Here is a 14206-nt window from a genome sequence, read left to right on the forward strand (position 1 = left end):
TATCGTTGACTTGATTGCAAAGATACTATTTAAACTGTACTAAGCTGGATGATGACATCACTGAATTCAATGATGAACTGCCTTTAACTGAAAACTGAGTGTTTACTATTATCATTTTGCATTACTGACACAATATTTTCCTAATTAATGCTGTACAGTTGCTTTGACACAATCTGTATTGTTAAAAGCGCTATATAAATAAAGGTGACTTGGCTTGACTTGACTGAAGACTGGAGTAATGATGCTGAAAATTCAGCTTTGCTTCACAGGAATAAATTATTTTTAATTTATAAATTATTTTAATTATTTAAAAAAATATATAAATTGTAATAATATTCCACAATATTACTGTTTTTACAGTATTTTTGAACAAATAAATGCAGCCTTGGTGAGCACGAGAGACTTCTTTTAAAAAACTTTTTTTTTTTTGTTAATGTTAGTGTATACAGGTGCATCTCAATAAATTAGAATGTCGTGGAAAAGTTCATTTATTACAGTAATTCAACTCAAATTGTGAAACTCGTGTATTAAATAAATTCAATGCACACAGACTGAAGTAGTTTAAGTCTTTGGTTCTTTTAATTGTGATGATTTTGGCTCACATTTAACAAAAACCCACCAACTCACTATCTCAACAAATTAGAATACTCCATAAGACCAATAAAAAAAACATTTTTAGTGAATTGTTGACCTTCTGGAAAGTATGTTCATTTACTGTACATATACTCAATACTTGGTAGGGGCTCCTTTTGCATGAATTACTGCATCAATGCATCGTGGCATGGAGGCGATCAGTTTGTGGCACTGCTGAGGTGGTATGGAAGCCCAGGTTTCTTTGACAGTGGCCTTCAGCTCATCTGCATATTTTGGTCTCTTGTTTCTCATTTTCCACTTGACAATACCCCATAGATTCTCTATGGGGTTCAGGTCTGGTGAGTTTGCTGGCCAGTCAAGCACACCAACACCATGGTCATTTAACCAACTTTTGATGCTTTTGGCAGTGTGGGCAGGTGCCAAATCCTGCTAGAAAATGAAATCAGCATCTTCAAAAAGCTGGTCAGCAGAAGGAAGCATGAAGTGCTCCAAAATGTCTTGGTAAACGGGTGCAGTGACGTTGGTTTTCAAAAAACACAATGGACCAACACCAGCAGATGACATTGCACCCCAAATCATCACAGACTGTGGAAACTTAACACTGGACTTCAAGCAACTTGGGCTATGAGCTTCTCCACCCTTCCTCCAGACTCTAGGACCTTGGTTTCCAAATGAAATACAAAACTTGCTCTCATCTGAAAAGAGGACTTTGGACCACTGGGCAACAGTCCAGTTCTTCTTCTCCTTAGCCCAGGTAAGACGCCTCTGACGTTGTCTGTGGTTCAGAAGTGGCTTAACAAGAGGAATACGACAACTGTAGCCAAATTCCTTGACACGTCTGTGTGTGGTGGCTCTTGATGCCTTGACCCCAGCCTCAGTCCATTCCTTGTGAAGTTCACTCAAATTCTTGAATCGATTTTGCTTGACAATCCTCATAAGGCTGCAGTTCTCTCGGTTGGTTGTGCATCTTTTTCTTCCACACTTTTTCCTTCCACTCAACTTTCTGTTAACATGCTTGGATACAGCACTCTGTGAACAGCCAGCTTCTTTGACAATGAATGTTTGTGGCTTACCCTCCTTGTGAAGGGTGTCAATGATTGTCTTCTGGACAACTGTCAGATCAGCAGTCTTCCCCATGATTGTGTAGCCTAGTGAACCAAACTGAGAGACCATTTTGAAGGCTCAGGAAACCTTTGCAGGTGTTTTGAGTTGATTAGCTGATTGGCATGTCACCATATTCTAATTAGTTGAGATAGTGAATTGGTGGGTTTTTGTTAAATGTGAACCAAAATCATCACAATTAAAAGAACATGAAGTATTCTAATTTGTTGAGATAGTGAATTGGTGGGTTTTTGTTAAATGTGAGCCAAAATCATCACAATTATAAGAACCAAAGACTTAAACTACTTCAGTCTGTGTGCATTGAATTTATTTAATACACGAGTTTCACAATTTGAGTTGAATTACTGAAATAAATTAACTTTTCCACGACATTCTAATCTATTGAGATGCACCTGTACATGTAACATGTGAACCTGCCATACACTTCTCTGCCACACGAGACCGTCAGATGAGGTGATGCCATCAGGCCGTGAAGCATGACATGCTAGGGGGGATTACGGAGGATTACATGGTGTCTGGCTCATGAGACACGGTCAATTTGGTCAGCATGTTAAAAGTGGCATCTCCGCAGCACTTGTCTGCAGGCGGCCGGACAGCTAAAGCCATTCAAAGACCTGAATCTCTTTAAAAACAGTGCTGAGTCTGACGGATAACCCCACATGTCGATACGGATGTTGTTTAAGGATCACCGCTTTGATTTTACTGGATCTGAGTCTCAGAGCGTGAATGAAGATTGGGCGAGTTATAAATGGAAGATGATAAATGAAAGCTGAAATTAACCTCGTTTTATATCTGAGGTTTTTATATCCATATTGGTGGCTTAAAACAAACTTTAAAATCCGATAATGTAACTTTGAGGTCAGTGTTTATAGCATTGCCTATTGACTTTTCATTTCAGGGATTATGTTAGACACCCTGCAAAAAATAAAGGTTAAAAAGGCACACAAGTTAGGGGTCATAAATCCCGGTGTTCTATATTTGTTGAGAAAATTTGATTTAAAATTTTTTTTTACGGTGGCCACCATCTGTTGGATGTGGCTTGAGTGTGGCGGCTCTTAGGACAGCAGCTGGACAACCCAGTGACTCCCGAGCTCTAACTCTAAACGTGCAATCTCTGCATGCAACTCTAATGGCCTTTAACATTTAATCCAAGAATAGTTCTAAATGGTTTGCTGTTAATGCTGACTGGCAACAGAACGAGTCTGGAATGGATTATGAAGTATTATGGCAATGTTGTTGCATGGATGAAACTGATCCGTTTACAATACCACACCTTTTTCTCTGTGTGTGCACAACAGCTAAATTCCATGTGTGCGAATTATACACTGTAAAAATCTCAAAATGAGTTATATCCATTGGAAATTTTTTAGATCATGAAATGTGTTAAAAGGTAGAAAGAAGAGTAGAGAACGGAGTCAGTCTTGGAAGTTTTCAAGTTTTAATAAATGATTTACAAAGACAAGCATTTTTGTCTTTGGAATAATGTGTACCAATGAATCATTCACAATTTTGATTTTCTTTTTATATCTAAATAAGATATTTGTAATATCTAATCAAAATGTTAATGTGTTGTCCTTTGGCAATTTTGCCTATGGATCAATTCTGTGTTATGAACGTTGCCAGAAAAATAATTTTGAAGTCAAATCTCTCAGTTGTAATTTTAACGAGAGCAGCAAAACATTTGTGGTAACTGAAACATTGTTTGAAAATGTTGTTGAAACTCACAGCAGGTATGTTTACCTGCACACATTTTTGGCGATCCGAATAAATCCAATCTGAATTCAGATTCTGAAAGTTATGTTTAGATGAACCCTAAACTTTGCAGTCCGATTCACATTTTCGTTTATATGACCAGTTCGTAAGACATAAACAAACATGAATGTTCGTAGAACTAAAACATACTATATGTAAACAGATATCTTAATATAAAAGGTCTAAGGTAAACCTATGCATCACGACACTGTGCATGTGCGCAAAATATTATTTACATCCAATAAAAATAGTCATATTCAAGCGTTTACATGCTTAGATTTATCCTATTGATCAGATCAAGTTAAAACAAATCAACATGAAGACTTTTCAATTTGATTGAGCCACAATCCGATTGCTAATGGATTAGTCCGGTGCATGTAAACGTAGTTAATGTTTACTATTTAACTATTGTTTTGACTTCTTTCTGAGGTGCTTTAAGCCTTAATTATGTGGGTCAGCCACCCTTAAACTCCACCATCTCCTGTGTTTGTGTTTTCTTCCATCCAGGCAGTAGGCGACTGAGATGGGCGTTCATCTAGGCTGTCTCAGCGACACACTGTGGCTGCCGTTGCTGCTGCTGCTGTCTGTCCTCTGCGCCCCCCGCTGCCAGTGCCGTCCGTTCGGGATGGTTGAGCCCACCGTGAACGTGGCGGTGGTGTTCAGCGGCTCCGCCTACCAGATGGAGATCAAGGGGCGACTGAGCCGGGAGAACTTCCTGGACCTGCCGCTGGAGGTGAACCCCATCACTGTGCTGGTGAACAACACCAACCCGCGCACTCTACTGATGCGCATCTGCGACACGCTGGCTGCTAACAGGGTGCACGGGGTGGTCTTTGAAGATAACATTGGGTCTGAGGCCGTGGCGCAGATCCTAGACTTCATCTCCACGCAGACGGCCGTGCCCATAGTGGGCATCAGCGGGGGATCTGCCGTCGTCCTGCCTCACAAGGTCAGAGCCAAACGCTGTGCCAGTTTCAAAAGTCACTTGACCTGGATAGTTAAACTCTGATTTCTGAGTGTTCATGCTGAGATGAGATTCCCTCAGAGTTCTTTCACGGTTTGCATCAAAGATTTGTAAGGGATAATGTACACTCAGCAGCACAAATAAACCCTGACAGGGTCATCCAGACCCTGATGTGAAGTGGAGAGGTCCTGAATCACCCTGATGGGGTTTATTTTTGGTTGACTGCACATTATCTGGCTAATTATGCAGATGCTTACCAAATAAATAAATAAATGGACATGAAATATCGATTTGATATGAAATAATGTTATTATTTGGAAATAAATAGAGTGCAACGTGCTATGAGAAACATGAAACTAAGAAAAGCTATAGGAAACTAGTGACAACGGTCTGATTTACAGTTGTTATTGATCTGATACACAACTGTGTTTGAACCCGGAATGTAGACCTCCAGACCCCAACTGACCAACCAAGAATCAAGTATTTACAATAGTATTCATTGTGTCATACACTGTAAAAAAAAAATACATCTGTAAAATAACAGAATTACAGAAAAGGCACTGGCAGCTCATTGTACAGGACTTTATCCATTTATTTTACAGACATTTCCGTTAACTCTAAAACACAGCTGGATGAAGTGAAAAATTCTAAATACTGGTGAAACACCTGTAAATAAATTCTGTAAATAAATACAATGAAATCCTTAAAATTAAAGGGAGAAATCAAATTTTCCTTGATCTTTTGACATGTAAGAGGTCATTATACTATAAAAACATCCTGTGAGTTTCAGAGTTAAAAACCTCCCCATTAGTCCAAAAACAGCTTTTATGCTATAATACAGGATCACTAGACTAAAAATAACACCACCTTCCAAAGGATCCTAGATCCTATCCTAGGAAAGTGAATATTTATTTTTAACTATGTGGATGTCTAAGTAGAGCATTATTTGTTTGTTCAGTACATTTCACTGTGGATTCTTTGGTAAATCAGGCGCAGTTTCGACGCATGCTTTGCAAACAGACTTTTGTATCTGTTTTTGTATCTTACTTTTTGCATTCCAATATTTCAAAACAGTAGAGCATGATGCTAGCAACAGCAATGTCATGGGTTTGATTCCCACGGAATGCATGAACTTATAAAATTAAAACCCTGAATAATGTACCTAGTTAAAAAAAAAAAGTTCATAAAATGAATAAATGTACCTTTAGGCCCAAAAGGAGCTGTTGTGGATTAATGGTTAGAGAGTCGGACTTGTAACCCAAAGGTTGCGGATTTGAGTCTCAATACCGGCAGGAAATGTAGGTGGGGGGAGTGAATGAACAGCGCTCTCTTCCACCTTCAATACCCACAACTGAGGTGAGACCCTTGACTGAGCAAGGCACCGAACCCCCAACTGCTCTGGGTGTGTGTTCACTACTCACTGCTGTGTGTGTGCACTTGGATGGGTTTTCACTTTCAAAAGTTGTGGTAAGTTTGCATCATCAATAGGGCTGCACAATTAATCGAATGCGATTGTCATGCGCATTTTGATAGTAATGCCAGCGGCATTTTCTGGGTTTCTTCTGCGAGGCGTATTTGGAGTTTCAGCGCGAGAGCGCCCTCTGGCCTTTGGATGGAGATTTACTGCTGATCACAGAACCGTGCTTCACTGAAAGATGCGTATGACAATCGCAGCTTCTGTCAAATCGCGATCTCGATTCCATTTTGATTTATCGTGCAGCCCTAATCATCAACATGAGTAGGCTTCCTGAGTAGGCGTGGAACTAACGACAGCAAGGTTATGGGTATGATTCCCAGGGAATACAATGGAAAAAAATGTATAGCTTGACTGCAATGTAAGTCGCTTTGGAAAAACTATCTATCAGATGCATAAATGTAAAAGTTATTTAATGAGTACTACTGTGAACCTGGCTGTTTACAACTGTTGCTAGGTAACAACTCAATAAACCAAATTTACTGTTATTGAAATGTTGTTGCACACGACAAAAAACACTTTTGTGTCAACCAAACAATCCTCTCTCTTGACGACGTCAAACAGATTTGGGTCCACACCAAAAGCTCTAGTGTGACAGCAGTATTAATTGGGGAATCTGGTTGATTTAATTGGCCATTATGAATTTTCCTATTCCATAAAAAGCTTATTAAGTGGGGCTTTGTTAATACAATTCTCGTATGACTGAGCAGTATGAGTCCCTGATGAAAAGTAATGAAAAAGTCAAATTAGGCACAAGCAGCAGTCTCTCAATGCTGAAATATCTTGGGACACAGCATTGAGTTCAGTGTTCATTTCCAGAAACCCTTGTATTTTGGCACAGCACTGGGGAAATAATGGCTAATTAAAGAATCATCATTCATCATCATTTACAAGCTCTATTGATTTTCCCAGCCTGAATATAGTTTGCCATTGGGCTGGTTTTCCAAAGTTTTGATGTGCAGTAAACACCATTAAGCATTAATTTGCATTATCCTTTGTGATGTTTAGGGGTGGATAAATATGAAATTGGTAATACGACAATGAACTGATTTTCTCTGGCATGGATCTAGCAAATTTTAGACCAGACAGATTGGAAATGTCAGTTTTTTAGTCAGCTTTTGCCATTTTTGTGTGTTCAATAAGCGTCATGGTTTGTAAGCAGTCCATAATAGAAAATTGCTGTGCACATGTACTAAGTAAACTCTTGTACATACAACTTTACTGTATTATAACCTTAAAGTAATTTTCTAGCAGAAAGTCTAAAATTGGTGGTATTACCTGAGTTATTTGTGAAAGAGCCTGGAAATGGACGGGTCATTAGAGAACTATTGTACATGGACAGTTTTACCGAAGGCCAAGCAGATGTGCGTCACTGTGTTGTTCAGGCCACTGAAGTGAAGCAGAGATCAGCTGACCTTTGCTTCAGCTCCAAATGGAGCTGCGAGGAACACTAGATCCCTGTCTTTTTTATTGCTTCTATGCAAATCACTATGAACAATGACATACAGCACAATTCCACAAATAAATATATAAAATATAATGTTTATTTAGAGCACAATATATGAAGCTATAAAATGGACTGCTGGCGTCTAGAGAGCTGAAACAGTTGCTTTATGTTTCTGTAGCAGTATTTCAGCATCTGACTCTATTTATATTCAAAACACTCACTGCGCTAGAGCAGAATATTCCTTTTTCTAATGCTAAATCCATATATTTGGGCTGGCTATGAAAATCTTTATTGCTAAAAGGCTGCAGCATGGCTAGTGGGAGAATATCGCAGGTTCAACTTTCAATAAATGTGTTATTGCATTATTGACCAGACTAAAAAAATGTATTTTACAGATGTTCTTTACAATAGATAGATAGATAGATAGATAGATAGATAGATAGATAGATAGACAGAGTCAAACCAAAATTTATTCAGACACCTTCAACATTTCACACATTATCACAGTTTATTTGTCACAATTTATTTATTAGTTTATTTGTTTATTTGGTCAAAGTGTCTGAATCATTTTTGGTCCCAAATTTTTATCAATTTTACTGGTATAGTCCACTGTATGAAGAATTTTTGGATATAATATGTCACAGTTTACTTTATTTTGCTATCCTCACTAACATAAATTAACTATAGTGTCCTGCACCCACTAGAAAAAAAATATTAAAAATGATTATTAAAATCTGGTGTCTGATTAATTTTTGGTTTGACTGTAGATAGTAGATCCTCGCAGCAAGTGTCAGGATCTAAGGATTACAAAGTACTGTACTAAAGTCATCATTTCTGTCATAGTGAATCTGCAAATTTAACCTTGAAACATATCTTAGAGAGTCTTTTATTGTCTTTGTGTTATTTTTGTGCATAATCATCTCAAATTCATGCACGTAAAGTTGTTAAATAAACAGAGGAAATGGAGTAGAAAGTTTATTCACGGTTATTATCATCTTTGTTGTTAACGAACAGCAATTTTGTGTTTAGAGAGCTTATTGAGATGAAAGTGAGATTTCTCAAAATTCTCTCAATACCTTTAATATTTGTACCACTTTGTTGTTTTTTTTTGTAAAAGATTCTTCTACAATCCCAGTTGTTTTGTCTGTGATGTGTTTATTAACTTTATTCTTGTACACTGTCACAGTCATGAGAGTGTCATATTTTCATCATCTTAAGTCATGCCTATATAAAAACATGACAAATACATTTAGAATTTTGTGCAATGGACTGGGAAATGCAATACAAATAACATATATAATATGTACTTATATATTTCTAAAGACATATTACCCTAGTAGTATAATATGAATCCCAGGATGAGAGTTTAAAGAAACAGTTCACACCAAAAAAATGAACATTTGCTGAAAATTTACTCTCAGGTCATCCAGAATATAGATGAGTTTGTTTCTTCATCAGAATGGATTTGGAGAAATTTGCATTATATCACTTGCTCACCAATGGATCCAGAGTCCAGACTCATTCTGACGGCAATCATTCACTGCACTTGGTGAACAAGTGATGTAATGCTAAATTTCTCCAAATCAAATCAAAATCAAAAGGTTTGCATACAATAAATAAATGCTTACAAAAAGTCATAAGGTTTTGAGAATAATCTGATAATAGGCCTTTTACAAGAATATTATGAAGTTAAATAGAAATATTTTTAAACCGTAAAGCTCTGCACATTGCTTTTACTGTACATTGTAGTCTCGTTAGTTTGTATTTGCTATGGGTGGTACAAAGTGAGTTTGATCTTCCACTGTCTGACTACGTTAAGCCATGTTAATTGTTTTTATAATGTTTTTTCTTTAGGGAGGAAGTGCTTAGTATAAAAAAACATTGTTGTTCCTCTTGGGTTAGTGTTGTTGTTTTGGCAGTAGATAATGTTTATATGACAAGGCAAGTGTGAGATTGGTTCAAATTTCCCTTTTGATGTTATTTTACTCTCAACTTTATTCTCAAAATATTACAATTTTAATCTCATAATAGTACAACTGTATTCTTGCAATTTTAACTTAATAATTTAACTTAAAGAAAGACTTCTGTATTTAGATGATTTCTATCATGATTGGCTAGCATCTTCTTGAAAGTCGCTGCCTAAGATGAGTCAGAGTCACAAGTGTAGTTTGCATTCATTTGTTCCATAAGATTAGGTCATATTTAATAGTCTATAATGAATAAGTGGCAGGCCTGCAGGGTGTCCACTAAAATAAGGTTCCAAAACAAAATAATCACATTTAAAACCATTAAACCCAGGATCCAATCAAACAAAACCATTGGTTAGACTGAAAGCACTCAAAACTGCAGGACAAGGTCCCAATGACTTTAAGACACATTTATTTTAGAGTACTTATAATCAGTGGCTGATTAACAGAAATGAGCTGGCGTATGTAACCATAGTAACCTAAAATACTGCTGTGATAGTGTGGCCAACTTAGGCACAGATAAATGCAAATGTACCACTTTCCCTAGGGCTTTTTATTTTTTTATTTTTTGTTAAATGACTCCGGTATTGATTAACTGATAGGCATCGTTCCAGGCAAGTCAGACGAGTTCTTTCACCTTCATCCATTTCCTGTTTATTAGACATCTACTCCAGCAATAAGACATGGAGGGATATTAGTCTGGAAACAAACGTTGCTCTGAGAGTTTTATGCAACATTCTTAAAAAGAAAGGTTATAAAAGGGAGTTTTCGCAGCGATGCCAAAGAAGAACTATTTTTGGTTCCCCAAAGAACCTTTCAGAGCTCTTAAAAGAACCATTTTTTCTTAGTGTGAATAACATTTGAATTATCTGAAGACACTTTTCCACTATAAAGAACCCTTTGTGCAATGGAAAGGTTCTTCTTGGAACCATCAATGCCAATAAAAACCTTTATTTTTAAGAGTGTACAGTGGTCGTCATACATGGTCGTATGACTATTTCAGTCATCTATTACTTTAAAAAACAAAGGCAAAAAACTTAAGACATTCATGGCCATGCCCTTGATCCTACACAACAACCAGAATCCAATTTAGTCAACAAAAATTCATTTATTTGGTCTGTGTTGTTCTTGCCGCCCACGTACAGAATCTAATCTCGTACGAAGCGAGCGTTCATACTTCAACCGTACTATGAGAATGAAATCATTGTGTGTTTCCTCTCAGCAGTCAATCATGGATCAATGTGGCGTTCATGCTGCTTTCGGCTGCGCAAGCGGCACAGACAGCGGGCGATCCGGCAGACACCGTTAACTGTTTTCAGGCATAAGGAAATAGCACAGCAAATGAACACATCCTTTGCCAATATACCTTTATGATTTCTTCATAAGTTGTATTGGATTTCACTGATATTTGCTTTGCCTAGAAGCTCCTCGGAGACACCGAGCGAGAGATTTGCTTTATCTGGCCGTGCACAGAGCCACAGGTCTTTGTGAGTTGAACACAGTGGACTCTCTATCTATCACACACATGGAGAGACACACAGAGAGAAGTTTCCTGTGGAGATAAAGCGTACATAAGCAGCTAAGCCATTATATTTATCTTTTGACTGGACACCTATAGTTGAGTAATGAGCAATATTAAGAGAAAACCAAAGAGAAAGGGTGAAAAGTGAGTATGTATGTGTGTTTGCGGGTTAAAAACAGGAATTGCACATGGGCACTTTTTGCCTTGTGGATTTTTAGAAATTAAACTTCCCTAAAACACAATCACTTAAAAAAGAGAAACGTTTTACATTCTAACTAGTTTAATTTGTCCGCTAGTGAATAGTCCAGCATGTCCTTTTTTATACACGTGTATATATACGTGTTCTTTTTTTAACCATCGTAAACAAATGTCAATTCCACCAATCAACTTGTGGAAGAAATGACAGTGTCTGAAATTACATGTTAACGCTTTACAATAAGGTCTCATTTGTTAACATTAGTTAATGCATTAGTTAACGGGAACTAACTATGAGTAATATAATATTACAGCATTTACTAACTTTACAATCGTTCGTTGTTTGTTCATGTTAGTTCACAGTAAACTTGATGAGCTGCCTTTGTTTTTTTATTTTTGTACTGTTCTCTGAGGTCCATGTTATCAAGATTTTTACATCAAAAAACATCCTAATTTAGAAGTAATTTTCTGTCCTGTTTTGACTCATCGGAACGCTCTGTTTGAATGGGCGGATCGTAGACTCAGAAGTAAACGCCCACTGCTGTGATTGGCTAACAGTGTTTTTTTTTGCAGTTTTTCATAGATGGATGCTGCTGTGATTTAGGTTAAAAACACATAAGTACTCACTACATATCAAACAATCTGCAATAACAGACAAAGCAATAGTGACCACATAATAATAACAGTTACTCACACTTGTGTGGTGCGACAATACTTTCGGATCCAATATAGTCGGCAAAGCATCATCTTTTAGTTTCAGTCCTTCTGAAAATCCTGCGTCGAATTGTGCCTTGTTTGTAAACAAATCAGAGTTAAAATTAAGTGAACAAAGGACCAAGTTCTTTCTGATACGGTCTGGAAACCGTGACACTTCATTAAAAATAAAGTTCATCCACTGATCACTCTTTCCTAATGTTGGGGTCAGAAGGAAGGCGATGCAAAGACTGTGTTTTTCCACAACTTGGCACTGCACAGCATCTTTGTTGTTTTCGGAGCATCTTTATCGTTTGGTTTCTGCGTAGACCTGCGTTTTGCCGCTCTCATTATTTACACTACGTGCGTGAATCGGTGGGCGGGGCTAAACAGACAGTGATGTAGAAGCAGGCGTTGATCTTCTTCTGCGGAGGCGGGGTTTAGCAACTATTACGTCATAAAGTTGCACATTCCACAACCTGTCGTTTTGGCAGATTGGCTTCAAAATAAGCTGTTTTTAGACTAACAAGAAAGTTTTGAGTTCTGAAACTTACAGCTTGTTTTTATAGTACAATGACCTCTAATATGTCAAAAGATCAAGGGAATTTTGTTTTCTCAGTTCATGGCCCTTTAAATAAAAATGTATTAGTAAATGTAGACATTACCTTAAACTAAGCTAATATATTTTATGTATCATAAATATGCACAGTCAAATAATACTTGACATTTAAATAATCTTATAAATAATAATTAAATAATATTATTTGATAATTAAATTTGTCAAAATTAGATTGATTAGATTACACACAGTAATTGTATTTTGTTGTGTTTTTTTACTTTTCTTAGTTTTCCTCACATTATATCTAATTTTTCATCTCTTTTTACTGACATTGCTGTCTCCTTGTAAGTACAGGAATCTTTAGTAAAAATTTATTTTGGGACAAAATTGTTGTAGTGATGAATGTTTCACACACAAATATTTTTTGTATATTTCTTTATTTTTAGATTATCATAGTTTTTTAATGGATTTTCATAGTTTTACATTGAATGTCTGGGTCTAGAACAAGAGTAAAATGCTAAAAAGAAAAGAAAAAAAATAGCATTAGATAAATGAAGGCACTTTAATAAAAATAAAAAAATCCAGATAAACAGCAATGCTGAAAACATAAGGAATTTCTGTTTGGAAATTTTCCAGAATGACATCACAAGAATGATCAAAGCAATGAGTTTCTGAAGTAATGTGAGTGCTGTTGCATGCAAAAGATGTCTTCATGGCTCTAGGATGTTGTGGGTGCTTGCCAGGGTATTACTGTGTGGTTGCTAACATCGCTGTAGCTCATTATTATGTGTATTTGGGTAGCTGTTCAATGTCTCTTTAGTATTCTGGTCTGTAGATATGGCTTAGGTACCTCCTTCAGTGTAAGTTTATTTTTTGCCCCTTTTAAAATCCAACAGATGGAAATTGTAGGTGTGAAGTCTTATAAAAAATAATAGCACATCTCGTCTCAACAATCCACATGCAGCAAAATGACAAGTTATCTCCATAGCATGTAGAAGTATTATTCATCCTCATTCAGACTGACATTGTCATGTTCACAGATAATGTGGATAACATAACATTTAGGGTTTGCTGGGTAACAACATGCACAAAATATATTAACACATTAATATGGTGCAGGATCTGTTGGTGAACTCATCAGTGTTTCTCTGTAATCTTTGAGGGTGGTAATCCTTTCCAAAGCTTTGCGTTTAGATACGGCTTGTAATGTCAGCCAAACGAAGCAGAGACAGAGTGGTCACCAAGTTCTTTGAGTTACCAGCAGTATTTTCAACAAAATGCATGCTCACGCTCATAGCCAATTACACTGCATATGGGTGAGAGCAGAGAGACAGAAAGATTACTTTTAAGATGACATAAGCTTGACATAATCTCCACTGACAATGCATTATCATCATTACGCAATACAATGCCCATTGCAGTCTGTTCTCCATTCAGAGGTGTTTCACATAAGAGCGATTTGGAGTGTTTGGCACATTATGCTCTTTTCTCATAGAACAAGAATAGATCTATCTATCTATCTATCTATCTATCTATCTATCATTATATCTATCTATCTATCTATCGTTCTATCGTTCTATCATTCTATCATTCTATCTATCTATCGCTCTATCTATCGTTCTATCTATCGTTCTATCATTCTATCGCTCTATCTATCGTTCTATCTATCTATCATTCTATCGTTCTATCTATCGTTCTATCTATCTATCGTTCTAGCTATCTAGCTATCGTTCTATCTATTGTTCTATCTATCTATCGTTCTATTGTTCTATCTATCGTTCTATCGTTCTGTCATTCTATCTATCTATCTATCGTTCTATCGTTCTATCTATCTATCGTTCTATCGTTCTATCTATCTATCGTTCTATCGTTCTATCTATCTATCGTTCTATCGTTCTATCTATCTATCGTTCTATC

The 14206-nt window shown here is 36.8% G+C and overlaps 1 protein-coding gene across 2 annotated transcripts in view; it reads left to right on the forward strand.

Moving 5' to 3' along the window:
- The window catches only part of LOC107728554 (glutamate receptor ionotropic, NMDA 2C-like), a 72005-nt gene that overhangs the window by 18835 nt on the left and 38964 nt on the right, over positions 1-14206 (forward strand). The window contains exon 3 of one of the 2 annotated variants that reach the window (XM_016538759.1): positions 3976-4417. In XM_016538759.1, the coding sequence (XP_016394245.1) occupies positions 3992-4417 (426 nt within the window). In that variant the 5' untranslated portion in view covers positions 3976-3991. The remainder of the gene's footprint in view (positions 1-3975; positions 4418-14206) is intronic. The other variant, XM_016538769.1, reaches the window with a different exon arrangement.

The sequence above is a fragment of the Sinocyclocheilus rhinocerous genome, unplaced genomic scaffold (genome assembly GCF_001515625.1).
Source record: "Sinocyclocheilus rhinocerous isolate Xijiao unplaced genomic scaffold, SAMN03320098_v1.1 scaffold463, whole genome shotgun sequence".
NCBI lineage: Eukaryota > Metazoa > Chordata > Actinopteri > Cypriniformes > Cyprinidae > Sinocyclocheilus > Sinocyclocheilus rhinocerous.